At 45.3% G+C, this 24557-nt stretch overlaps 1 protein-coding gene across 1 annotated transcript; it reads left to right on the forward strand.

Moving 5' to 3' along the window:
• The first annotated feature begins 316 nt into the window (after positions 1-316).
• On the forward strand, positions 317-24298 carry ALG13 (ALG13 UDP-N-acetylglucosaminyltransferase subunit). The gene is given in 30 exon segments (XM_075259778.1): positions 317-434; positions 1970-2132; positions 2432-2570; positions 3091-3201; positions 5869-5886; positions 7181-7379; positions 9144-9227; positions 11012-11062; positions 11946-11992; positions 13263-13335; positions 13531-13612; positions 14035-14212; positions 14724-14796; positions 14896-15004; positions 15540-15604; positions 15708-15808; positions 16036-16163; positions 16324-16373; positions 16458-16544; positions 17668-17792; positions 17952-18108; positions 19177-19303; positions 20070-20102; positions 20253-20308; positions 21297-21365; positions 21810-21969; positions 22368-22460; positions 23102-23142; positions 23318-23480; positions 24024-24298. Coding segments are annotated over 30 exon segments (3141 nt in total). The 5' UTR covers positions 317-350.
• The last annotated feature ends 259 nt before the right edge of the window (positions 24299-24557 follow it).

Below are 24557 nucleotides of genomic sequence, written 5' to 3' on the forward strand. Positions count from 1 at the left end.
ATACATAGACTATATATAGCCATAGTACAGCACACAGTGTACACCCCGTACATACACATAACACACTGTATACACACCCAGCCAGGACATACACATAACATACTATATAGCCATAGTACAGCACACAGATAACACACAGTGTACACCCAGTACATACATAGACTATATATAGCCATAGTACAGCACACAGTGTACACCCAGTACATACACATAACACACTGTATACACACACAGGATACATTGTATCTTATTGCCTGAGCCCTCCCAGTCACATGACTGATCACATGATCGTGACGTCACGGCAGGTCCTTCAGCTGCTGCGGACTGTCAGGGCCGGCGCCGTCCTCACTATGGGGAGATCCGTGTTTGTCACTGTCGGCACCACCAGCTTTGATGAGCTCATCTCGTGCGTGTCCTCGGAGCAGACTGTCCGTGTAAGCCGTGTTATCAGAGTGATGGCCGCCTGTCAGCTCTATGGAATGGCGTTACCTATAGTGTATGGTGGTGACCACTGAGAGAGACTACACAACTGGAGAGCGCCCCCAGGGGTCAGAGCTGTGCTACAACTGGAGAGCGCCCCCCAGTGATCAGAGCTGTGCTACAACTGGAGAGCGCCGCCTAGTGGTCAGAGCTGTGCTACAACTGGAGAGCGCCCCCTAGTGGTCAGAGCTGTGCTACAACTGGAGAGCGCCCCCTAGTGGTCAGAGCTGTGCTACAACTGGAGAGCGCCCCCCAGTGATCAGAGCTGTGTTGCTACTGGAGAGCGCCGCCTAGTGGTCAGAGCTGTGCTACAACAACTGGAGAGCGCCCCCAGTGGTCAGAGCTGTGCTACTACTGGAGAGCGCCCCCCAGTGGTCAGAGCTGTGCTACAACTGGAGAGCGCCCCCCAGTGGTCAGAGCTGTGCTACTACTGGAGAGCGCCGCCTAGTGGTCAGAGCTGTGCTACAACAACTGGAGAGCGCCCCCAGTGGTCAGAGCTGTGCTACTACTGGAGAGCGCCCCCCAGTGGTCAGAGCTGTGCTACAACTGAAGAGCGCCCCCCAGTGGTCAGAGCTGTGCTACTACTGGAGAGCGCCCCCCAGTGGTCAGAGCTGTGCTACAACTGAAGAGCGCCCCCTAGTGGTCAGAGCTGTGCTACTGCTGGAGAGCGCCCCCTAGTGGTCAGAGCTGTGCTACAACTGGAGAGCGCCCCCCAGTGGTCAGAGCTGTGCTACAACTGGAGAGCGCCCCCAGTGGTCAGAGCTGTGCTCCTACTGGAGAGCGCCCCCCAGTGGTCAGAGCTGTGCTACAACTGGAGAGCGCCCCCCAGTGGTCAGAGCTGTGCTACAACTGGAGAGCGCCCCCCAGTGGTCAGAGCTGTGCTACAACTGGAGAGCGCCCCCCAGTGGTCAGAGCTGTGCTACAACTGGAGAGCACCCCCTAGTGGTCAGAGCTGTGCTACTACTGGAGAGCACCCCCCAGTGGTCAGAGCTGTGCTACAACTGGAGAGCGCCCCCCAGTGGTCAGAGCTGTGCTACAACTGGAGAGCACCCCCCAGTGGTCAGAGCTGTGCTACTACTGGAGAGCGCCCCCTACCGGTAGTGGTCAGAGTTGTGCTGCTACTGGAGAGCGCCCCCCAGTGATCAGAGCTGTGCTACAACTGGAGAGCGCCCCCCAGTGGTCAGAGCTGTGCTACAATTGGAGAGCGCCCCCCAGTGGTCAGAGTTGTGCTAGTAACTCTGTGCTTATCACATGACCATCACAGTTCGTTCCTAATCAAGTGAATGGGGCTGAGCAGCATAGCAGATATACAGTGTACAGAGCAGAGCTTGGTGAGCAGTGAAGAGGACATAGTGCTCATCCCAACACTGGAGCTCTTCCAGCAGCGGATTGGTGCCATGTTGGCTATCAAGTCCCCACCAACCTCAGAATTTCCTTTTATATAACCTTGCAGATCCCCTTCTGTAACCTCCATCCTTCTATTTACTAGATCCTCAAGGAGCGCGGCTACAGCAGGCTAAGTCTTCAGATTGGAAGAGGGACGGTAGAGCCCAAGTCATACAGTGCAGCCAGGTTCACGCTGGATGTCTTCAGGTATAAGGACACACTTGCAGAAGATATTCGGCGTGCGGACCTGGTTATAAGTCACGCAGGTACTGTATATAGTTACACTTCTGATATATTTTCATACTCCCTCCTAACATAAGGCTGGTATCAATTCACATTCTGCTGAATAATAGAGGCAGAAAGTCCACAGAGGAAAAGTCTGCAGACTTTCTGTGAAAAACACTGCGGGAAAAACTGGGATGTGTTTCCAATACGGTGTTTTCTGCAGTGTTTTTTGGCGCGGCTCGCTTCGTGAGGACATAACGTAAGGCTTCAGTGCCATATAAGGATGACTGTTCTATCTATTGCTCCATATTAGAATCCCTCTGCTTTTCTGTCTCTGTAGGTGCCGGAAGCTGCTTAGAAACACTTGAAGCACAGAAACCTCTTATTGTAGTCATCAATGAGAAACTAATGTCCAACCATCAGCTGGAACTTGCAAAGCAACTTAATAAAGATGGACACCTCTACTACTGTACATGCAGGTACAACACACACGCCAAGCATATTCAGTCACGTAAAGGGAGTCTGTCATTTTATAAGTAAGCACACGTTGGAATAAGCTTTAGAAAGTCTATGTTAGTCTTGCATCTCTTTCTCTCCTGCTCACAGCTGTTTTTGAAACCTATCGTTTTTGGCAAATATGTAAAGGGAGCACAAGGGGCGTTCTCCCTGAGCTCCGAACACAGCAACGTCATCCTCTTCACTGCATAGCAGAGGCCTCTGTCTTCAGTGGGATCCAAATCCTGCATATGCGCTGTATGCACGGCGCTTTGGGTTTGGGCTGAAAGTACAGCACACGCTCCACCGGCCATCTTTATTATATGCTGCTAGACAACGAAGAGGATGAGTGACCTCAATGGTATGACGCTGCTGTGCTCAGAGTACAGGGGCAATACATTTTATTACAGGTGTAAACCAAACAACTGTGACCACTTCTGTACTCTATACCATCATAACTTGAGAGGGGAATGTTTAAAACTTTCTCTTTTTCTTTTCCGATAGCACCCTTGGGGACACACTGAAGACCCTGGACCTGTCATCTTTGAAAGTTTTTCCGCCAGGTCATCCAGAAATATTTGCAAGTTTTTTAGATAAAGCTGTTGGGCTTCAGTAGCTCCAAACGAATGGACAAGCAGGGACATAGCAATAGGGGGTGCAAAGGTAGTAGTCTCTATTAGGACCTCCACCTTGAGGGAGCCCCAAACGTTTCTCTGCCCCATAAAATATACCACTATTGTACAATATATATAGATCATTCCAGATTTTGCATTGGGGCCCTGGAGCTTCGAGCTGCGCTGCCGTCTGCAACACTTGTAAAATGAGGCCAAAAGAGACAGAAATGTGATGGAACTGGGAATAAAGGTTATTGAAGATCAGCGGTTCCTATATGTTATATATTCTATGTAATGGCTTCATACTATATAATGTGATAAAGCGTAATCTGCATCACAACCAACAGCAACATCGTCCTGGACAGGGACCGGGCTCTTCTAAACCACTATGGCCTCCACCACCTAGCCATCAGTCCTGGTACCCCTCCTACTATATGGTATATCGGCCGTCTCTAGAGTGGTGGAAATTCGGACCCTTTATGATTGTTTACAGGGTAATAAAACTTTACTTTCTATGTTGGGAGAAGTTATACTTTATTGATATTGTGACACATACACATAGCTAAATCACAAGAGTATCTGCTTTGTAATGTGTATGGGAAAATTCTGACTATCGGACACGCAGGACTATGTGTCCGGTTAAATAAATCGGTTTCCCCACGTAGAGGCAGAAGATGCTGACAGGCGGACACTTTGCAAACCCATTCAAGTGAATGGGTTTGAAAACTGACCGCTGGATTTCCGTCTCCTCTCCAGTTTCTGTCAGCAGAAGACGTAAACCTGAAATCAGAGACCGGGTGCAGGTACGAACCTGCCCTCACTGTAGGGCTCACAAATTGCATTGCCTATCAGTGTGTCTTTGTAGTGTTGGAGGAACCAGAGTATCCAGGGAGAACATACAAACTCCTTGCAGATGTCATCCTTGGCTGGATTTGAACCCAGGACTCCAGTGCTGCAAGGCTACAGTGCCATCTGAATACTATTTAGCAGTGAAGAAAAAAGTCTGGCCACTCTAGTGAAAATATAAAGGTGTGTGCTAGATCTCCTGCACGCATTCACTGTCACTGGTCTGTTTGGATCCGTTCCTGGCTCTGGCGCATAAAACTGCCACAAAAAGGCTGCAGTCGATATTCACAGTTTTCTAGCAAACTGTCATTTTCCACCATGCTCATCAGCTTGTAAGATGAGGGCCATGGACATCTAAAACATGCACCGAATTTAGGAAGAGGGGAGCACATCTAAGTCTATTCTATCAGCCATACTTGATATTTTTTTTTTTGTCATCTGTCTTCCAAAAATACCAGTGCTTTGGATTTGGTGGGCAAAGTTTTCCCTTAGGCCTGGTTTGCATCCCCCCCCCCCCAAACGGAATACCGAAAGCATTAAAAAGCAGTGAGCAATGAAACCACACGGACCCCATAGACTATAATGGGGTCCGTGTGGTGTCCGCACGAGTCATGCGGAAAGAAAAGTGCTGCACTTTTTGGGAAAAAAAGTTATAAATGCTTCATAAATGAAGCTTAGGGCAGATAAAGACCTCAAAAAGGCGTCATTTACACCATAAAAAGGGAAATCACTGATGTGTGAATGACGGTGGGTTTACACGACACTGGGTGGTGATTCTTCATCTACCTGGGGTGCGACTATACTGGTGTCACATCCCGCCCTCAACAGCCATTGTTTTATTTCTCTGCCATTGGAACAGATTCATTCCACCCGCAGCACTTGTAATCCCGGCCAGCTGACATGAATTGGTTGGGTTAAGTCCAGGACTATGCAGTGATTTTAGCTGTGACCCCTGGTTTACACTAGCGTATGTATTCCAGCTGGGGAGAGTCCACATGGAGATCGGAATACAAATGGAATCTGTCAAAGCGCACAAACCCCATAGACTATAATGGGGTCTGTGTGCTTGCTGCGCACGAATCATGTCCACATGATTTGTGCAGGCAGTGTGTGGCAAGCACATGGACCCCATTATAGTCTATGGGGTCCGTGCACATTGACAGCACAGCGCTTGCAATTGCGACTATATTCCGTCCAAAGCGACCGTGAATCCAGTCATACGATCAAAGATTGCTGTATCACTATGCAGCTCCTTCACTCATGTTAGTAAATGGAGATGCAACCCCGATGCTGCCATGACTTCTGGGCACAAAAAATATAATGTCCAATGTCTGATCTTTTTGTGACTAGAAGTCGTGGCTGCAACACCTTCAGGGTCAAAATGTGACTCCATTCACTAAAATAAGCAAAGCAGCTACAAGGGAACCTGGCGACGTTTGGGCATGCATTTGGAGTCACGGCCAAAACACGGCATGCAGTTTGTAAGGTAGGTTCACACTGCCATTATTAATGTCCGTTGCTCTGATCCGTCACAAAATGAGAGCAATGGACAACAAGTGGCTGATGCAGACACTGCCCCCTATGTCAGCCTCGTAAAAAAAAAAAAAAACCTTTCTTCCATCATGTTTATTACTTTTCTGATGTTGTGCATACGAGACTTTTTCTTCAAAAACAAAAGTAAAGGAACATGGCGGAGGAAATCTTCCATCATAGCGTCAAGGGGAATGGCCGCCAGACTTGAGGACTCGGTGTGTGTCCGTAATTCCATTACTGTTCGTGTCCGTTGTTCTATATACAGGTCTATAAACGTCTGCTTCACTAGCCAATGGAGACATAAAGAGTAAGGCGGCGTTCACACTTGCGCCTTGACCTGTCTGCCGTGATTCTGCCTAAATCCCCGGGACGACTTGCCGGCGGTCAGTTTGAAAACTCATTCATTTCAATGGGTTTTTAGAGCAAACCGCCGGTGTCCATATGCATCCTCTCTGTGTCCGTGCAAAAAAAAAAAAAAAAAAATCTGTTTCACAGTGGAGAGGCTGCGTACGGACACCGGCGGTTTGCTTTAAAAACCCATTGAAATGAATGAGCTGCTGGAGATTTAGGCAGAATCATGGCGGACAGATCAAGGTGCAAGTGCGAACACTGCATAACTAAAAAAAAAAAAGCGCAGTGTGAACCCGACCTGAGGCCTCTGTAGCAGGGCCCGGCCTTGTGCTCAGCTCCAGTCAGCGCACCTGGAATAAAGCACACCTGTAATGCGACCACCTGTAGTGCAGCTGCTCCTGTGAGCACGGGGTGGGGCGTCTATCAGACCACTTGCAGCCATTCTCTACTAATTCTGCCCCTTCTCTATAAGCTGCGTGCGTTTATTTTGAAGCCATTGACACAAAGCCCGGCTCATGCATTGCTGAGGTATAAAAAAGTGCAGGACGATTGTTAGAGTTAAAGACGCCACTTTGTATCGCCTGACTCCATTTTGTCTGCCTGTAATCATGTGATTGACTCCTGGTCTGGTCATATTGTCACCTCTTGCTGCAGCAAATACAGATATCACATAGCGACCCCCCCCCCCCCCCCGTCATCTCCTACAATGGCCCCTCCAAGCAGTCACTAGACCGGTCTCATCCCTGCCATATTCCTTCTTGTATGTAGATGAGACCTTCAGCATTGTGTTCCAGGTGTTCCTGCAATTTGGTGCAGGGCTTTCCTTTATTTCGAGGCTTTCCCTGGTATTATTGGCCCCTGCATGTTGGACATGTGGCTTAGAAAGCTGCATGGTGTGCATTGGTCACTTGCCCAGTGCTGTGTGCTATATCTCCTTGCTGGGGCCACTGGTGCACACGATGTGGCTAATACACGACCTGCATTCACTTACTTTTTAGTCACAGAAGTTCCAGAACGTTCTATGGTCCGCAGTTTGTGTGTGTATAGGGATAACCGCAGCCAGGATTCATGCATGTGCTGACAGGGTTAATAGTCATCTCTCTCTCACCTTTTTTTTTTGTCTTTTCCTCCCCCACCCCTTTACCTGACCCCGGTTCCGGTTCGGCACTAGCTGGGCTGACACTGTAACAAGTTGCGCCCGGTGAGCTGAGGAGCGGCCGCTTAGCTCCGCGGCTATAAAAGGGGCCCAGAGCGCAGGCGCAGCTCAGTCACAGCGGAGCAGTCAGGGCCCCGCGCACCGCCGCCATCATGCACAAGGGCTGGAAGAAGTACTTCGGCCAGAAGTCTCTGAATGAGGTGACCATGGACGAGTATTTGGGCAGCCTCGGCCTGTACAGGAAGCTGACGGCTAAGGACGCGTCTTGTCTCTTCAGAGCTGTGTCCGAGCAGGTACGTGCTGGTGTGAACTAGCTGTGAGGAAAATGCGGCTTCTCTACAGGTCCCCATTACTATAGGACTGTGATTCAGGTGACATTCATTGGTCTCCATACAGGTCCCCATTATTATAGGACTGTGCAAGGATTCAGGTGACAGTCATTGGCTTCCATTATGACTGCTGTATCCTTATACCCTCCCATATACACTATCAGTAGGAGGGCTTGTGTTTTGCAGGGTGCAGTGAGTTTTTCCTCAGGCTGTGTATAGCATTTCACTCTTATTAAAGGGATTGTCCAGAAATTACAGACTTTTTTTTTTTCCAGGTCAGGGAATGTGGAGAAAAAAAAAAAAAAAAGCTCCAGTTCCTTCTGGCAACGTCCTTGCGCTTGTTCAGATGGAAGTACTTGCCTCACGTGACTGCTGAGGCCTAAGGAAGGTGCCTGGGGTGTCACTGATATGTCACTTGTGATGTTGCGATTCCTTTCATTGGACTGGTCAGGTCGCTGATTGGCCTCAGTAGTCGCGTTCGGGAAGGACTTTCACTGGCCCATTGGACCTGGGACACCGGCCAGTGTTGTTACTTTGGGAAGGGGGGGGGGGGGGGGTTGTTGTTTTTTACCTTTTCTGGCTTCCTGGACATCAACTTTAACTTTGGGAGGAAATAATACAGTTTAGTAAAAATTTTCTCTTCTATCGGATTCCATCCTGTCATCTGTTTTTATTTTTTATAACTTTTGGTATAATTTTTTTTTTATTTGCTAGGGGCTTATTGGCTACTTAAAATCTAAAGGGGCCTACTAGATTTGCATTGGCAAATACTTGCCACATAGTGTGAATTAGAGGTTTCAAATTGGCAACAAAAAAAACTTTATACGACTGTAGTCTAGTCTGCATTGCGCTTTGTATCTGATTCTGGCTGTTCATGTAATTACGGCAGCAGTCACAAGACTACATGAGGCTGGGTTACCCTGTTTCCCCAAAAATAAGTCATCACCCGAAAGTAAGACATAGCAGAGGTTTTGTTGAGTTGCCTAATATAAGGCCCCCCCAATAATAATAATATTTCTGCGTAAAGATTGTATGAGGAAAAACATTGCAGCCGGCTGAACACTGTGCGCGATGTTCTGTGTGCACAGGTATGTCGGCTGCTGACGCCGCTGCGTTACGTTGTATCCCTCAGCAGTAGGAGCAATGGATACAACGTGCGGTATCACAGCAGCGACTTCTTCATAATGTCTTTGCGTAGCAAGCACATATCAGTGTAGTGCCGTGGTGGCAGCAGCACACAAACGTAGAATAAGACATCCCCTGATAATAAGACTTAGCGTATCTTTAGTAAAAATGTAATATAAGACACTCTTGTTTTGGGGGAAACACAGTAGAGACCTGCCATCCGCTGTATTCCTCCATAGACTTCCCATTCAAACGTCTGAATAGAAACCCGACAGCAATTCTGATATTTGTGGACGTCGCCATATTGCATAATGCAGTTGAATATGTCAGTATACCAAGGCAGAACACTTATTGGGTGGGGGAGGGAGGGGGTATGCATGGACCCCTACACTCCGCATGATGTTATTTATAAGGATTTGGGGGTAACGATGCAACCTCTCTTCCTTTTGAGAATCAAAAATGCAACATTGTAACCATTGCAGAAAGCGTCAGCCAGTGGTCACGTAGCATCTGCAGTATATGACGCATGACCAATCTGTACAGCCCCAGTCTAATAAAAGTAAAAAACAAAAAATTAAAATTAAAATTTTGCTTTTCTTTCAGCTCTTCTACTGCCAGATTCACCACAACGAAATACGTCAAATATGCGTGTCCTACATGAGGAAGAACGAAAAGCTCTTTGACCATGTAAGCCCTGTGTTACTATCGGTCGCTAAGTTGTCTTAGAAGTGTCGCGCTCTATCTGTCCGTGTTTCTTATAGGGGCAGTAGGTTGGATATTTTGGAGCTTCCGTTAATCTGTATAGAACTATATATGCACGTATTGATGGTAGCCAGTTGTGGGCGCTGCCCATCTTCTTAAAGGGGTTTTCCGAGCAAAAAAACTATTTTACAAAAAAGGTCTGTCAATGCTATTAATGGGTTAATAAATGCCACCAAATACCTTGAGTGATTTCTGGGGGGCTCAGTGAGCGCATGGCATCCTCTGCATTTGTTTACATCCATAACTCCCTCCTGTGTTTCCTACAAGTTCCCGGATGCCTCGCTTCTCCACCCTCTTTCACTGACACCCCCCCCCCCCCCCCCCAAATACTAGACATCCATCAGCACACCTCACTGTCCCCCTCCCTTTTTCCCTAGCTAGCCCGCCCACTTCACCGCCAGCAGCCATCTTTGTGATTGCACCAGGCGGCTTGCGCAATAGCTCGCTCTGCATGCATCGCTCATGACGCAGCCTGGCAGGAAGGAAGGATAAATATGATGGGGAGGGGTATAGTGAGGGGACGGGAGGATGGGGAGGGGATATAGTATGTGACCCCCATCTCCCAAAGTGGTGAGACGGAGAGCACAGGATACTATGAAGACGTGCCTGGGGCAGCGGCGATAATCGTAAATATTCACTTTTAGTAGTAAGTCATTTAGAAAGTAGATGGGGGGGGGGGGGGTGTTAGTTTAATGTAAAAAAAGGTTGTTTTTTTTTACCCTGGACAACCCCTGTAAAGTGAACTTGTCTGCTGGTTTCTGCTACTCTATATAACATCATATGAGGCTGGGCTCTGTGTTACATAGGTTTATGTTAGAGATCATTTTCTTAGAAGTCTTGTCCTGGCCTTCTTGTGTGTGGCTATATCCATAGAATATAGAGTGAATATTGGTCCCAGAGATGGAATCCACCATTTACAGCCACAAGCAGCGTTCCATCTGTGTTGCATAGGGTCCACCAATAATATTAATTCTGTGGGCCCACCATGCACCTTACCACAAATTCCTAAAATCTTGTCTGTTGCATTATCTTGCTGCCTAGCACTTGCTTCTGATGGTTTCTCTCTGGGGGTCTTGCTGCAGCTTTGCAGTGCTGGAGTCCTGGGTTCGAATCCCACCAGGAACAACATCTGCAAGGAGTTTGTATGTTCTCCCCATGTCTTTGTGGATTTCCTCCCATTCTACAAAGACATACTGATAGGAAAAAAAATGTACATTGTGATCCCTGTATCATATATCCCTGTGTGGGGCTCACAATCTACAGAAAAAAAAAAAAAAAAAATCTAGAGTTAGCTGTGGTCTCAGTTAGGCTGGGAAATACCACCAACACATGGACTCAGCATCTCTATCCAATCATTGTAGTTTGATTATAGCCCCTAGTCCCAAAATACCTCCTATGAAAGTCAATGCAAAACTTCCAGCGCTGATGCTAACTGAATTGTTTCGTGTTTTGTCGTCTCTTGATGATTTTTTTTTTTTTTTTAAATGATTGTGAGCACGAATGGCTTCATAAAGCGGGCAATTGGGGACACTTATCCCCAAATCTATAAGGACCTGAGTGTGGTTTAGTGTCCCATATCCACCTGACATGTTCTTTCCGAACCTGGAAATGCGATGGAAAGAAAGTTACAATAATCTGTTACTTGCTGGTTTATTTTTAAAGGGGTCACATTTCCTAACAGTGTATCCAAATGTTTTTTCCCCGTGTAGCATGTAGAAGGCCCTTTTGAGAAATATTTGGAGCGATTAGAAGATCCGAAGGTAAATGATCGACTTCTGTTTGGTATTTTGTTAAAAATCGTTCAGAATTCTGCTGATTTTCTTTTGTGATAGGACCTGAACTAAAAGTCAACTATCGTCTGACCTCCCCTGATGCAAATCCTGCAGAATTCTTAATTCACTTTTTCCAAGGGTCAATGTTTGGAGGACCTTGTGCCACCTCCAGTTCTTAGCAGTTCTGTAGTCCTGACTCCTTCCACCTCACAATAGAGACTACATAGTATATCAAGCATCAAAACGAACAGGACTTATTGCTCAGGAATGGTGGGGGCTGCAAGAATTTATTTATTTTTTAACGAGTCAAAGCCAAGAATGTCTACAGAATGAATAGGAAATATCTAGGAAGTCCTTATACTTCTACCTTCTGCTCAATCCACTCCTGACTTTGACTCCAAAAAAAAAAAAAAGCAACAAAATGAAGCTGCGTCTCCGCAACCTGGGGCTTTGGCCTAATAAGGGTTTTCCATGACTTATCAATTGTAGACAATACTTTGTTAGCATGGGTCATCAAGTAGAGGCCAGCAGGAGTCCGGCCCCCGGACACCTTGCTGATCGGCTGTTTGCAGAGCCTACACCGTTTATGTGAGCGCTGCTCCCGCTTCAATACTGGAAAGCACAGCGCCGTACGTTTGTGCAGTGGCTGTGTTCGGTATTACAGCTCATCCCATTCACCTGAATAGAACTGAACTATCGGGACAAGTGACCAATGAATGTGACGTCACATGGAGGCAGCTGTACTTGTCTTAAAACTGTTGTGGCTGACAACTTAGAATGCCTTTTAAACTGTATAGAAAAGTGGATTTGCTAAACTGGAACACTTTTTTTTTTTTTTTTTTTTAAGAAATCTTTTTTTTCCCCTTTATAGGAGAGCGCAGGTCAACTTGAGATAAATGCTCTTTCCTTAATCTTCAAGTGAGTAGAAATGATGTCTTATGTTATGAACACCCAACTACTGTTATGGAAGTGTGCTATGTCATTATAACAACTGTCTCTTTTAGGCCCGGTTCACATCTGCGCATGGGTTTCCGTTCTGTGAGTCCGCTTGGGGACCCCCTGAATGGAAACCTAATCCACATAAGAGTGGTTACCTAAGGAAACCTGCGGACCCCCTAGACTATAACTGGGTCCGTGTGGTTTCCACTACTTCCGTCCAAAAAATATAAGATACCAGAACTCTGAGGCGTATGAATAGAGTGCATGGCTTATACAGTAAATAGGGGGAGAGTCCAAAAATTAAAAAAATCCTATTCATTTGCCTCCTATTCACCTAGTTCAGTAATAGTGTGCCGACTTCTTGCACTGCGTGTGTAAAGCTAGATCACGTTATATTTTTCTGCATTGTGTTGTAATAGCGTACGTGAAAATCTTATCTTTACTAGAGATGAGCGAACAGTGAAACATTGTGTGTTCGTTTCGAGTAGAGCCTCAATATTCAACTACTCGATCAAATATCGAATCCCATTATAGTCTATGGGAAAAAATGCTTGTTTCAGGGGAAACCACTATTCGACTAAAGGAGAGTCACCAAGTCCACGAGTAGCAGGAGGAGAGTGTTTAGGAGGAGTGCTGTGCAGTTAAAGTTTTAAGCTTGCAGTTGCGCTGATAAAAAGTAAGCTCCCTCGTAACCGCAAGCTGCCAGCTCTCCTGACTAGCAAAGACGAGCCTGCGGCAAATCAACGCTGGTGCCGAATGCTATACAGTGTATAGCAGTGTATACTCCTTGCTAGTCAGGAGAGCTGGCAGCTTGCTGTAACGAGGGAGCTGACTTTTTCTCATAGGAATGCATTGACCAGTGTTGATTGGCCAGTGTACAGCATTCAGCCAATCAACGCTGGTTCTGCTGGAGACTCAACTGTGAGGAGGCGGAGTCTAAGATCGGACCACAGCAGTCTCCATTGTAGTCCAATCTTAGACTCCGCCTCCTCCCTCATAACAGCAAGCTGCCAGCTCTCCTGACTACCAAGGATGAGCCTGCTGCAGAACCAGCATTGATTTGCCGAATGCTACACTGTATAGCATTCGGCCAATCAACGCTGGTTCTGAATCAAATATTTACTGCGAATAGCGAGTAGTATTCGATCGAGTACGAATATTTCGAATACTGTAGTTTTCCATCGAATACTACTCGCTCATCTCTAATCTCTACGTGTCTAAATAAATGGATTTTGTCCCTCGTTTTCAGCCAAAACTTCATTCTTTACAAAAGTCCTGGAAAACCACCAACTTATGCAACTGATCTAAACTGTAATGGAAAGGTAAGAACACTTATTTATTTCTAAATGTATAATAACCTGTGCAAATATAATATGGGGTCTTGTTGCGTGTTCAGTCTGAGAGCACAAATATAAGTTTTAGAATCTACATTTTATACATTATATGTTTTGTAATATACAAATATACATAAATAATTTAGAGGCTTTTTTCCCCCCTGGTTTGTGTTTTACTTGCAGATAATGTTGTGTTGTTCTACCAATGGCCACTATGATTCTGTATATTCCAAAACGTTCCAGACAACTGCTGCTATCTGCCAAGGTATGTATATGTGTGTAAGATCATTGCAAATTAATTCTTTCTATATTATAAACAAAAAAATGTCTTATCTGTTACAAAAATAAGATTCCTGATGAACCTATAATATCTATAATCAGCTAGATGTCCCTGCTGAGGCTTGTGTGTTATGGAGCAGGTTCTCCTCTAATTCCTGTAGCAGAATGAACATTGTAGGGTTACAGGTTGGACTTGATGGACTACTATGTCACTATGAACATTTACATTGAGTGCTTGCACAGTTGAAATGTGCTAATAATGCAAAATAAGTCACATAATGGCCATAAATAGTGTTATTCCTTCTCTATGCACCCTGTACTATTAATATGTGCAAGGGGTGCTTAATGGATGTGTTAAAGTAGAAAATTATAGTAAAGCTTTTGTAAGCGGTTTGGTTTTCGTTGCAGCTGTTCTCTATGAGATTCTATACAGAGATGTTTTTGGAGTCGATGATAGAGAATTGATCGCTGCTGTTGAGCTTTTTCGAAGTGGGACAAAGAAGAATCGCAACAGCGCCTCCACTGGCAGTGAAGATGCAAACTATGACTGCACGGCAGATCATACCAAGGCATGCACTGACAGCAGGTATCTGATCTCCAATGTAATGAAGAACACACAAATGTAACTAGTAGAGATGAGCGAACACTATTCGGAACGACCATTCCGAATAGCACGCTCCCATAGAAATGAATGGAAGCGACCGACACACAGACTTTGCCGGCGGTTCGTCGCTTAACTCCCTGTGTGTCGGCTACGTCCATTCATTTCTATGGGAGAGTGCTATTCAAAACGGCTGTTTCAAATAGTGTTCGCTCATCTCTGGTAACTAGTCACATGTTATGGGGAGCGATGGTGTCGTTGTATTACAATACTGGTATGTCTATTACTAAATGCTTACTGACCAAGCTAGTGTACATGACGGCAACTATACACAAGACCTCAATGATCTGATAGTAAAACCTATCCCGATAACTCGTAGAAATCAGAATGCTTCTTTACTACTCTGCTGGATACTAGAAATCTTATTTCAAAATTTTAATAAAATGGTTTGACATTAGAAATGCACTAAGGATTATCTTATCTTATTTCTTTTTAGGCAAGAAGAATGGGAGAAAAAAGATACTGACGGTTCCACGGAGGAGAAGAGACAAGGCTCGGAGGAAGTGAAGGTCTGATCTGTGTAGATGTGGTGGTCTATAGACTCCTATACTGAGTATAAACAAAGTGCCTGTGTAATAGAATGTCCTAGGTAACATCGTATTCTTCAGGTTACAGAAAACCCAAATAAGATGCCGTTTCCATACAAAGTCTTAAAGGCACTTGATCCAGAAATCTACAGAAATGTAGAATTTGACGTCTGGCTGGACAGCAGAAAAGGTAAGTGCTAAAACTTAAACTTATAGTTATTATACAGCAAAGAATGTTATTTCTGCAACAGTCCTCTAAGCGTACCCGTACACTGTGGCCAGGGCACATTGTGTAAGTTGCCTTGTATTGTATTTCCTATGTGACCTTTCCATAGTTTACTTCCTATTAGCCTTTGTTGTAAGGCCCCGTTCCCACGGAGTAACGCGCTGCTCATTCTGTCACGTAATCACATGGCAGAGTGAGCGCTTCAAAACAGAATCCTATTGACTTCAATGGGTTACGTCTTACGCGTGTAACACATTGAAATCAATGGGAGGCTTTTTTAATCCATTGATTTCTAAGTGTTACGTGCGTAAGACGGAACCCATTGAAGTCAATGGGATTCTGTTTTGAAGCGCTCACTCTGACATGTGTTTGTGTGTCAGAATGAGCGCCGCGTTACCCGGTTGGAACGGAGCCTAAGAGGGTTTTCAATGTGTTTAAAAATCCTCCTCCTGTTCGGTTACTCAAGTCCATGATCATCATCTTCTTTTGTGCCTTGTAGAACTTCAGAAAACGGAATATATGGTATTTGCTGGAAGGCATTACTGTTTGGGCGATAAGTGTCAGGTAAGTGATAACCTTATGTGAGGACGTAGAACTTGTTAATTTTTAACCCCAGATATGTTAATTGTAGAAATGTTCACCTACAATGTAACTTCTGCCTCTGTAGGTGCGTTTAGAGCCCGGTGGCCGATACTACAATGCTCATATTCAAGAAGTGGGTCAAGACACCAATTCGGTAACTGTGTTCATTGAAGAATTGGCAGAAAAGTAAGTTTACTAAAGAGGATGGGGAGAAAAAAATCTTGTTCTTAGCTGCTGTATATGAGTAATAAGGAAGGGGTTGTAAACTTAAACCCGTCATGACAAACCTTTCCTCTTGAATCGGCATGTCTGAACGTGTAAGGGGGCCCCGCTGTACACGTACAATTGTCATTACATAACCTTGTAATACAGTCTGCAACATGGAGGCCAAATCAAAGTCTATTGCTTTACAGGCACATTGTCCCACTTGTAAATTTAAAGCCGGTCACCCAAGTAAATCCCGTTCCGGCTTGGAATTCGTCAACTAACCGCAAGGGCGCAAACTACCAGAAGATCGGCGCTGGTTACCAGAGTGACATTGGTTTGTAAATGGGAAAAATTCTGAAAACCGTATCAATCAGATTGTAAGAATATTCTGATTTGTCAGATCTGCACATTGACTACACAAAAATTGTGTTCATGTTATTGTGAAATGCAGAAATTTTTTAAACTTTTTTTTTTTATTTTTTTTTTATTTTAAGAGCTTGACCTTAAATCTCGGAAGAGGCTCTTTAAGAAGGTATGTGGGGAGGTTTGTTTAATGGCTTCTCATACATACGGTAACGTTCTAACACTGCGGCCATAAGCAGTTTATTTTTTCTTTCTTCATTTGCAGACGGCAGCCAATCTTGCATCATATGATCACTTTAGATCACCTCAGACTCCACATCGTCAAAGCCGTAGCTTTGGCATCCCAAAGTAAGTACTATAAAATCTTGTACTAGCAGTACCCGCGACTTTGTCCGCGGCCCCCTCCCCCCCCTCCCTAGGCAGGACACCTGCAGTGCGGGCCAGGCCTCCCCTCTCCTGCCCTGCGGCAGCCATGTACCCAGCCCCCTCATTTTGCCCCACGGGCGACCTGGAACCTGCTTCCCCTGCGGCCTCGCACACCTCACTCGCCACCTCGACTTGCCTTGACCTACTGAAAGGCGCCCCCGGCCTCCCAACCTCCCTCTCTGCCAAATGGGAATCTGCAACTCCGTGCTCCCCCCCCCCCCCCCCCAACTGTGAGGCCGGCTTTCCACGCCAACCCCTCACAAGCCCAGTCCCCACTTCCTCCCTCCGCTTCGGGCCCCGTTCACCCTGCTGCCATAGCAGCGGCGGGCTGAAGCTGCAGGCAGCCGTCATGATGTTCGTCGCGCACTGGATGATTGGCCTCGCCCACTCTTCCCCGGCAACGTATGGGGCCGCTGTGCTGTCCCCGTGTCCCGCCCACACACCAGCGTGCACCAATAGGAGGCCCGCCGGCTTGCTACTCTGACGTCATATCAGGTCCTGCAGCGGAACCAGACACAACTTTAGCCGGTCGCGGTGGCGAGTTCGGGGGACTGTACAAGATGGCAAGTAGCCTATGTCTCCTTCCTGCACAATCTGTAGGCATACGTGAAATTTCAGACCAATCCATTCAGCTGTTTGGTTGTGATTGAGGAACAAACATCCAAACACACAAACTTTCACGGATAAGGATTCTATCGTTGTATAGTTTACTTCAGGTGACCCCGACCACCGGTCTGCGGACCAGGCCTGGTTAGTGGGGTCTTCTTCGCCAGTCCATGGGGTCGCGCATGGCCTCATTCTTAGCTGGACACGCTCGTGCTAGGCCGCGTTGCTATGATAATATGTAATCTATGAGTGCGGCTTCCTATAGCTGGTAAGGATGCTGCGCTACCTGATAGTGTACACGATACTATAGCAACGCGGCCTAGCACAAAGAATCCAGCCTCTGTGTAGTGATTCAACATGGCCGCTCAGATGCTCGTGTCACGCCCATGCGCACGTAGACACAAATACACACGGAAAACAGGAAAGGCAGTTTTATTTATGAGAATATATCATCTATATGTCTTTCCTATATTAACAGACACACTATTTTGAGTCCAGAGATCCCATTTTATCACAATCCCGGGAAGAGGTGCTACCAAAGTTTTGACAACTATTCCTACAGGACTAGGTAAGCGAATCGCTGCAGGTTGTCAGCAAATGACCTTTCATTATTCTCCTTTTAGCTACGGAAACAACATGGGTGTCTATGTAAAAGCTAAATCTGCCTAATATTGCATGTGCATTTCGGATAGATCTGCCTCATATTTCACCCGTGTTTACTCACCAGGTCGTACACACGGAGTAGAAGGCAGATGCCCTGTGTCAATAAGGAGTGTCAGTTTGGGTTTGTGTCCGACAGAGACGAGGAGCCTCGGGGTCTAGAAGAAACAATAACTTATTATGAAATTGAGGAGGGCGATGAAACCCCTTTCCCTCCTCTATCTGTAAGTAATACAAGCGTAGACTTTGTGTCACCAGTATATAACGCAGTAACGGGGACTATATACTGTACAGCTGCGGTAGCGTGATCAATGAACGTATTGGCTGCTCGTTGTTCAATCTGGCCATGCGCTTTAGGGAGAATTGAACATTCCCAGAAATATGTTTTATGGACCAATGGATTTGGATAAGATTGGATTAGTAGCCATGTGGGCGTACCATGAGACATAAAACTAGATCTGGCAATCAAACTTTATAATACTAGACTGCCAGGAGCGCCCTTCTGACAGTGGGGAGAGATCGGTAATGGCACCATTTCCAGCCCCGGGGCACATCATGGGAAAGCCGACAGTCTGCTTTCTAGTGGTATATAAAACCGCATGTGCCTGAGGTCATGAAAGGTCCTCTTTAAAGGGATCCTAACACATCGGAATAACCTTAAGAAAGGCTATTCTTCTCCTACCTTTCGTTGTCTTCTCCGCGCCGCCATTCGCTTGAAATTCCGGCTTTTCTCGGTATGCAAATTAGTTCTCTCGCAGCACTGGGGGCGGGCCCCAGTGCTCAAACAGCACTGGGGGCTTCCCCAATGCTGCGAGAGAACTCTCCAGCACCGCCTTCATCTTCTTCTGGAATGAGGTCTTCACTGCATCTTCTTCCAGCAGTGTCTTCTAACTTTTAGGCCTAGGGCAACCCGACTGCGCATGCCCGCTGGCCACAAGAACACGGCCGCTTCAATACTGTGTACGTGGCCATTTTTCTTGTGGGCCACCCCCAATGCTGTTTGAACTCCGGGGCCCACTCCCAGTGCTGCGAGAGAACTCTTTTACATACCAACAAAAACCGGATTTTTAGGCAAACGGCGGCGAGGAGAAGACAACGAAAGTAGGAGAAGAATAGCCTTTCTTAAGGCTATTCCAACGTGTTGGTTAGGAAAAAAAATGGTTTGAAAGATAGGATCCCTTTAAGGCTACCACCTGTCTACAAACACATTCAACTACCCCATTAGAGCGCACATTACAGTGATATACAACATACCTGCAGGTGTATAGTCTCATCTTGTTTGTTTTATACAGAATCCGGGAAGTCCAATGGTTCCCACTCCTGCTTTCTGGGTTGCAAGAAGCAGTCCTGGCCCTATTGGTAGCGTCAAGCAAAATATGAATTCCTCAGAGGAAGATATGGATGAGCCAAGTGACAATGGTAACGTTTATATCCGATTTTAGGACTGATGAGACAAAAATTTAACTTATTGGCAAGGCGCATCAGCTCTATGTTCACAGATGTAAAAATGAAGTATATCTTGAAAAGAACGCTGTCCCTACTGTGACACATGGAGGAGGCTCTCTTGTGCTCTGGGGTTGCATCTGGTGTCTTGAATCTGTGCAGGGTACAATGAAATATCAAGGGTTTCTAGACAGAAATGTTCTGCCCGTTGTCAGAAAGCTTGGTATCAGTCGCAGGTCATGGGTCTTGTAACAGAATGACCCAAAACACACAGCTAAGGCTGAGTTCACACTGAGTTTTTTTGGTCAGGAATCAGTCTCAATATCAGCCTCCAAAAAAAATCCTCCCTATAGAATTCTATATAGCGGGTTTTGGCACAGAGAGTGACTCGGGGAGACGCATCACTCTTGGGTCAAAACTTGCCTGCCACGACTGTCTCAAATGAATGGGCTGACCCCGGAGGTTGCTGCCGCCAGGGCTCTCTAACCTGCGGAATCTGCCTGAAGAAAGGGCAGCCCTCCATAGACCACCATTGTGAGGGGGCGAACTATCACGTGGATTATGCACCATAATCCACCCCCTCTGTGCCTGTGTGAATGGGCCCTAAGAGGAAAATATTGGACTTTTCTGAAGTGTATTCTATGAGCCTTGACCTAAATCCTATTGAAAATGAAATTCCTTTTAAAAAGGGAAGGGGGGAGAATTAATTAAATCTCTAACAGTAGTAATGTATTCTCTGCAGGAGACTATCATGGAGACTTCATTTATACTTCAGGTAAGTGGAAAAAACACTTCGGTGGTTCAGCATTTTGTGTAATTCCAATAATTACTTTGTCATAATATAATATTTTTTTCAGAAGGGTGGGTAAAAAAAAAATAAAATCCCAAACCATTATATATTGTGATTGATCTGATTGTTCCGTAGATGGTGCATTTGAGAATGCTTCTTTGTATAACGCGACGGAGTCTGCTCAGAATCTGGTAATTACAGAAAAGTCTTTTTTGGTTTTTCATTCCCTATTTATTTTATCTATATTGTGTGTGTGTGTGTGTGTGTGTGTGTATCTATAGTATATACAAAAATTTGTCTTCACGTTGCATGTCAGTGGTGTCAAGCCTTTATTGTTGAGTGGATTTTGAGACACTTAGACTATGCAGTTACAGACAGCGTGTTGTTCACTGACTACGGCTGGTCTTACACGACCGTATTGGTTCTACCATCCGCAAGTTGCTGATCAGTAACATAGACATCGCACACGCCCGTGTCCTGCCGCACACGCCCGTAGAGTTCTATGGGCGAGTCTGTGCAGTGCCGTGAATTCACAGCATTTGCAGACCTGCGATATTCAGTGCAGACCTCGGTCACTGCCCAGCACACCAAGGATAAAATATCAGGTGGTGTAAGAGGCCGCACTGAATACAATGTGTCTGCAAAGGAAAACTCACAATTGTGGACTTAAATTACGGTCGTGTAAGACCAGCCTACGGCTGGGTTCACACAAGCACTTAAACTACGTTTGGGGTCTCTGTGCTCGGACCTTCTTATAACATGCATAGCCGGGCTTTTCTCTCTGCATTTTTCCGGCGGATGCCATTATAGTCTATGGTTTCTGTGGATAACTGCATTTTAAGTGGGTTAGTTTTTTGTTTTTTTTGGGAACCCCAAAAAAACTTGTACAAACCACTCTGCAGGAATGGCAACCTCAAGGGTGCACTTGCATGTTGTGGTAGTATTGTGACTATTTCATTGCTACAGAATTGCTGCATATTAACAATGTTTCAAAGTCTATTTGTGTGTTTGATCTCTGGCCTGCTGAATTGCATCGTGTGTGCAGTAGTGTTGGGAGTGGAGTGTGAGGTTTTCTTTATTGTATTTTTGGGTGTATTTTCACGCTTCCATACGGTTTACTGAGCATCCTGTGTGCATGCTGTTTGTCCCCTTCACTAATGCTGGATGGATCTATTCTAGTCCTTGCAGGATGATGTCTCCCGTGCCGTGCCTACTCAAGATGATGTTTCTTATAAGTTCACAGAACAGGTGAAATAGTTTTTGTTTTATACTGTACGTTACATAAGATACTTGTTGCGAAGTGTTGTAATGCATGCTAATAGTCATTGGTTGTGTAAAGCTGCAGTGCACATGTATTGGAAACCAGTTTTATTGTTTTTTTCCTAGCACAAGGTATTTTGTAAATTTTATTTTATTGGTGTCTCCAGTTTGGTCATACGGTTAACAAAATGACTTGACTATTTACTATCTCTTTGTGGACGGGAAGTTCCTTGCTCTCTGATGTCTCACATCAAGGCTCTCCTACACTTGTTTACACACAGCGGAGATGAGAGAATTGTCAAGTTTGTTTTTCATAGGACTTAGAAATGGACCATAAATTAAAAAAGAATCATGGCCAATGTCTTTAAGGCTGTGCTAAGAGGAGAGAGCCGGTCTATAGCATTTCGAGTGTATGTTCATTTATCATTTCAGGTTACATCAGTTATATCTACCTCTTGTGTGAATTCTGCACCTGCAACAGTCATCTCTTCCAGTTCATCTGTTGGTGCTCCCTCCACCGTCACCTCCACTGTCCTACCACAGTCTGCGGTGCAGCCGATTGTAGTCTCGCCGCCTCCCACTGGACGGCCAGGTAGATTCTTTTTATCTTTGTAAAAATTGTTCTCGTTCCACTTTCTTGAGTAAACTAGTTGTTCCGTTACAGAGACACTGGGTGGCGCTCTTGTTCACGAAATTGATTTGGCTCACGCAAGAACTTGTGGATGTTTTGGGCAATGTCCTGAAAGGTCTATAGGAATGCCAGTATATGCCTAAAATACCTCCCCCTCTGTATAAGAGGAATACCGGATACAATAGTGTCATGACAAGGTTCCTATAAGTAGTTGTGGCCGGACTGGTGAGATTCCACGTGATACTTTTAGTCGGAGACATGACGTCAAAATGTTGTGCTTGTCTTAATTTAATTATTGATAATGTATAGTTTTAGTTTATTTATAGGTATTTAGATACTTCCTTTTGTCTTTTTTTCAGCTCCCCCTGGCTCTGGAGAAGTCGGGGACTGTGCAGTTCCTCTCCCGCCACCACCTTACTCTTGTGACCCTAATGGCAATGATCTACCCAGAGGTACGATGACGGATCTTTATTTCTTTATCTTTTTATTGCGTACACCTTTATTATCTGTCCCTCAGTCACAGTATTTTCTTCACGAGCTTATCCTTATTCCTAATACACAGCGCAGACTTGGTGTCCATCTTAAATACTCCCTATTTACGCTGATGCCGGAGGATAAATCTGCTTCACCTTTTGACTGCTCTAGTCTACGTTTTATACCGCCTTTTCGTCGTTTGGCTTTGATCCACAATTGAACAACTCCATTTTGGGGCGTCTAAGCCATGTCTGATTTTCTGAGCAAGTCGAAAAAATCTTAGCCCAATTTAGATGAACCACATTCATGCCGCAGTGTAGAAATAACCTCACTAGTAAATCTGCGCCAAAGATGGTGCTCAACATTACTCTACCTCCATCCAGTTTGGGAGCCGCCCTTTTCTTCTGAATACTCGGCACCTTCTGTGACTTCCTTTCACTTATATACATGTATCCCTGTATGTCGAAGAAGTGTTACATTATCTGAGAAAGTAGCGAGGAACCTAATGCTTGGATTGACAAATTCTGTTATACATTGACTTCCCTCCTGTAACCCAATATATATAAATTTGCTTTGTTTTTTTTAATTTTCTTACTGTGGTTTGCTTTTTTGCTTTCAGACACCAAGGTTCTACAGTATTATTATAACCTGGGACTACAGGTAAAAATTCTGCTGGTGTAAAAGAACCCTTTAAGTTCTGTAACCCTTTAAGTTCTGTAACTCTTTCATTCAGTGTCCTGCACCTCTGATGCTCTCTTCAGATACTGTGACTTGCCAACATCATTTGGATCTTGGATCTAGAGCTTTTAACATTATTATTTGCTTGTGTTGTCAGTGTTATCATCAGAGCTTCTGGCACCCTATGGTATATGTGCAACAGGTACCAAATCCACCACACGTGGAGCCATATCAAGGCTTTCCAGAACCAGTTCCCTTAGTGGACCAGTCTCTGCCTCCAGTTTACAATGAGAGCCGGCCCGTGACACTAGAAACTGGTGGTATGTACAACGGTTGGCGACAAACATGAGACAATCTAAAAATGGTTAATGTGGTCAAAACTGTAAAGGGGTTGGGAAGGAATTTTTTATGGCATTTCTGACCTCTACAATAAGTGGCAGTATGGTGTGGCTTCTGACGCCAGCGCTGTGTAGTGCCTGGGTGCCAGTACTGAAATCTGCCATCATCAGCTGCAGAGACCACGCGTGTCCGCTAAACGGGCATGGAGCCCTCTGTTTACATGCTGTGTATAGTATGGGAGTCGGAAGCGCCCTGTACAACTACAAAATCAGTTCTGTTACAGTATATAGTAACCAATAATTACAATCTAAATGTATACAAAGTATCATTGAAATAAATATACAGAGCCATATTGTATTTCTGGTAACAATGGCTCCTGTAGGGGTGTGCGAGGTGTTAATGGGGAGTGAAGGAATAATAGCAATGACACTGTTGAAAAAATACATTGGTCCATATTAATTCTATAGAGAAGACTGCATTATATTTCTTGGAAAAGAATCTAACCTCGTATTTCTTAATTGTAGGTCAATTTCCAAATGTGGAATCTCTGCCTCCACCGCCGGGACCCATGTATTACCCGTTTGTTCCTGATCCCTATAATCAGCCACCTATAAGTGGTTTTGACTCGTGTGTGTCTGTCGTGCCTACGTATCACTATGTAGGACCCTGGCATCCCATAAGCCCCCCTTACAGCAGTTCACCCCGAATTCATAACGCAGTAAATCCCGGGCACATTCACCAAGTGAGCTACATAGCGGCACCACCTCCGCCTGCGCACTTTGTGCCTCAATCGATATGAGAGCACGGAACTTATCGGTATGTTGAACAGATCAAAAGGTTTATGTATGTATGGATGTGTGTGTATGTATGTATGGGTGTGTGCCCCCTTTCCATTCCCTATGTGTTACACAAGGAAGGACACTAGTACTACTGTGCAGGAGCATAAATTATAGTGGTCCCAGGACAAATGGTGCCATCAAAAGTAATACTTGGCCAGCCTTGTTCCCAGGGTGTTGTCTGCTGGTCCTCTCCAGTCTGTGCTGTCCCTTGCTTGAAGT

The sequence above is a fragment of the Leptodactylus fuscus genome, chromosome 11, assembly GCF_031893055.1.
Source record: "Leptodactylus fuscus isolate aLepFus1 chromosome 11, aLepFus1.hap2, whole genome shotgun sequence".
Lineage (NCBI taxonomy): Eukaryota > Metazoa > Chordata > Amphibia > Anura > Leptodactylidae > Leptodactylus > Leptodactylus fuscus.